The 3,668-nt window shown below is 34.3% G+C and overlaps 1 protein-coding gene across 1 annotated transcript in view; it reads right to left on the bottom strand.

Moving 5' to 3' along the window:
* APOOL (apolipoprotein O like) overlaps window positions 1–3,668 on the bottom strand; it is a 76,930-nt gene that overhangs the window by 15,278 nt on the left and 57,984 nt on the right. The window contains exon 6 of the mRNA XM_006914774.3: window positions 908–999. Coding sequence (XP_006914836.1) covers window positions 908–999 — 92 coding nt within the window. The remainder of the gene's footprint in view (window positions 1–907; window positions 1,000–3,668) is intronic.

The raw sequence follows: 3,668 nt of genomic DNA, 5'->3' as shown, positions 1-3,668 counted from the left end.
GAAAACCCATATCTGAAAAGATATTTGCACACCAATGTTCATAGCAGCACTATTCACAGTGGCAAGGACGTGGAAGCAACCAAACTGTCCTACGATAGATGATTGGCTAAAGAAACTGTAGCGCATATACCCAATGGAATATTGCTCATTCATAAGAAGAGATGAAATACTGCCATTTGTGAAAACATGGATGGACCTCAAGATAATCATGCTAAGCGAAATCAGCCAGACTAAAAAAGTTGAAAATCACATGATATCATTTATATGTGGGATATAAACCTAAAAGCAACAAATGAACAGGACAAACAGAGACTCATGGACCTGGACTATAGACTAGTGGCTATCAGAGGGTAGGAGATGGGGGAGGAGGGTATAGGTAGACAGTTAAAGGGGTTAAATATAGGGGGGGAGGGGAGGGTAAAGTGGGTAAAGGGGATCAAATATATGTAGCTGAAGGAAACTGGACTTTGGGTGGTAAACACATTATATAATATACAGATGTCAAATTATAATGTACACCTGAAAATTATATAATTGTATTAACCAATGTTACCCCAATAAACTTCATTAAAAAAATGGGAAAAAATTGAATTTTACATAGTTCTACAATACAGCGATATTTATACCTATAAATTCTAATTAAGTGTCTCTAATCTTAATCCTCAACGTGGCATTTATGTTGTTGAATTATATTTAAACAAATTCATCCTATTTTTGTGATGATCATATAGTTAAGAATGGCATTTAGCATGCTGAGATGCTAATGTGATTTTGCCCACGTATAAGTTGGTACTAACTATATTTCTCAGAAAACTAAATGTTGCAGGAGCTGTATAACATTTAAACATTATTACACTGAGAATTTAAACAAATAATGAAATTTAACTATTGTTTAAAAAGAACTTACCTTTGCAATGATTACTGACTGAACTGGGTAACAAACAGCTGCTCCTAAAGTGGCCAGTCCCAGTGGATAAGCAATTTTCTTAAGTCTAGAACCTATAAAATTCAAACAATTAAACTCTTAACAGATGCTACCAGAAACTGGATGCTTTTATAATTTTAATACTCTCTTTGTTCCCCTTTAAGCCTTCACCTTATGCTAAATTACTCTTCAGATAATAATACCAATCAAGATGGTAGCTAAAATGTCCTTAAGGGTCACAATACAATTAATACCCCTCACTTGTAACATCCAATTTAAGTATTCTCAATCTAATATGATAATTACCTATACTAAGGGGGTTGATGATTTCTTCTTTTTTAAAACTAGGCATTTTTTCATGTCCTAAACCATGTTAAACTGAAATGGACTTTCTTTATATATTCTTTTTTGATTAAGTGTTTAGGAAGATAAAAGATCCAACTGAGGTATCAGCTAAAGACTTAAAAGGTACTCACTCTTTCATGTCATTGATTTAGAATACTGAAATAATTTAATAATTTCAAGTAACGTGAGTTAATTCGCTTTTAAAAGTGTCTTAACTAAGCACGAAGGGTCATTTTCAAACTTTTTTTGACAACGAAATCCTTTTCAGAAAAATATTACAAATAGAATCTCACTAGGAATTTCATATAAAACCTATAAATCTGAAGCTACTCTGGTTAGCTTGCGGGAAGGAAGCCCAGTATTGAGCCCTGCGTGCATGGCTTTTCTCTTTTCCCCATACCCCCCTAAATGATTTAATGGAATCCTAGGTTGTGCAGAATAGTTTGAAACTCACCACTCTAAACCATAGCCTAGTTCCAACAGACCGTTGGTTCAAAACCATATGTATTTTAAAGGCTTGTCTGGGTACCTAGACTCTGTAAATATGATTTGGGCAAGTAGATGATGGAATTTCTAATTGGGATAAGTACTTTTATTCTCTGGAACAGCTCATATAATCCTTAAATATGAAACAGCCTATCTTATATATCAATAAAGATTAATGTGAAAAAACCTGGCAATGTTTGCAGGCAACTTTACAATTTAGGAAAGGTTAAAAAAAAGAGAGAGAGAGAAATTTCTCTGTCTGGTTTAATTTATTGGTGAAGAGGCCTTCTACAGTCTCGTCTACAATAGACTGCACTTGTGTGAGGTGGTAGGTACGCTGCTTCAATCTCTAGTTTAGCTTTGCTTTAGATAGAGACTAGATTTTGTGGTACTGGTAAAGAGGGTATAGGTATATTAAAACATGCCCTAGGTTGCTCCTTTACTCTAGTCCTGATCACCATTACTTTAGTATCTATAGTTTGGCTCTTGACTGCACTGACATGAAATCTCTTAACAAAGGTTTCCTTGACTCAGTCAAATTGCTGCTCCTAAACTGGGAAGGTGCCAGTTTTTCCTTGATGTATCATTTTAAATATTAAAAAGACTTATATTCACCCTCCCTTACTTGATATGAAAGATCAATTTACAGTAAATTATATTTCATTTGGGTTCAATAATCCTAATCTAATAACCAGGAAAGAGCTCTAGATACAGTCACGTTTACTATGTACTTTATACTATATTTACTATATACTATATTACTGAGTGATTTCCTTTCTCTGGACCTCTATCTGTAGCATAACAGGGTTAGAGTAAGCCAAAAGCTTTCAAACTTTTCTGACTATGATTCATATTAAAGAACAAAATTTACATTGAGCTATGACCTATCACACACACTCACCCTCCCTCCCTCCTACTGTCCCTCTCCCCATTGAAATGTTTCATGATATTTATCCATACTGAATACAAAACAGTATATTTGCTATTCTCTATTTTATTTTTAATAAAATGCTTCCTGAGATCTAGTATGTTTATTTCACTATCTACTAATAGGTTAAGATCCTCAGTTTGAAAAACACTGGGCGATATTATTCTAGCTCTGACATTTGGAGATACTGGGAATGACCTAAAGAACATTTTCTCTTACAAGAGGATTATGAGTTTCTCACTGAGAATTAAGTAATATGTTTTGGCCAATTTCCTTCAAAATTCTTTGAAGTCTTATTGTTACATATGGTAATCTTAGTTTTCAATTTTTTTCCTAATAAAAAATTTATAATGTATAAGTTGTTCATGGTGTTAGAAAAAAAAATGGGATATAAGGAGCCATTAATGTTAGCTATAGGAAGTGTAAGGTCTACTGGGATGAGATATATATGCTAGACTTAGAATATTGGAATGTTCGTATAATTTACAGAGGTTTTGTATCTAATTAGGTGTACTAGAGTTGAAGTTACTTTAAGGACTGGGCAAACCAATCATAAAGTTATCTGATATCAGATTCCAGACTGGTTCAGAGCTGTGACATCCAACCACATGCAACTTAGTTTGGGAACAATGACTAGCAACTGAGTTGTGGAATGTAACCAAAATGGCTACTTATAAGAAAACTGTATCAGCTTAGTAAGGGCTTGGCTGAGGAGGGGAGACAATAATGCCTGCTGAAATAATAACTGAATAATTGCAGGTAAAGTGAGATAATTCCTTTCTAAAAGTGTCTTAACTAAGCATCAAAGGTTTCCATAACCAGGGGTGGAAGATGGGCAAATATACAATTCATTACATGCTTATAAAAGAGAGTTATTTAATGGTGTGCAGAAAGAGTTAAACATAGTATGCCCGAGACTGCCATTGGTAGAAAGGCCTGCTTGCAAAGCTGGCCCTTAGCTATTTGAGAACTTGTGGTAAGCAG

Source organism: Pteropus alecto, unplaced genomic scaffold, assembly GCF_000325575.1.
Source record: "Pteropus alecto unplaced genomic scaffold, ASM32557v1 scaffold175, whole genome shotgun sequence".
In the NCBI taxonomy this organism is placed as follows: domain Eukaryota; kingdom Metazoa; phylum Chordata; class Mammalia; order Chiroptera; family Pteropodidae; genus Pteropus; species Pteropus alecto.
Note: the sequence above shows the minus strand (reverse complement) of the source record. Positions and strands in the feature narration are given on the sequence as shown.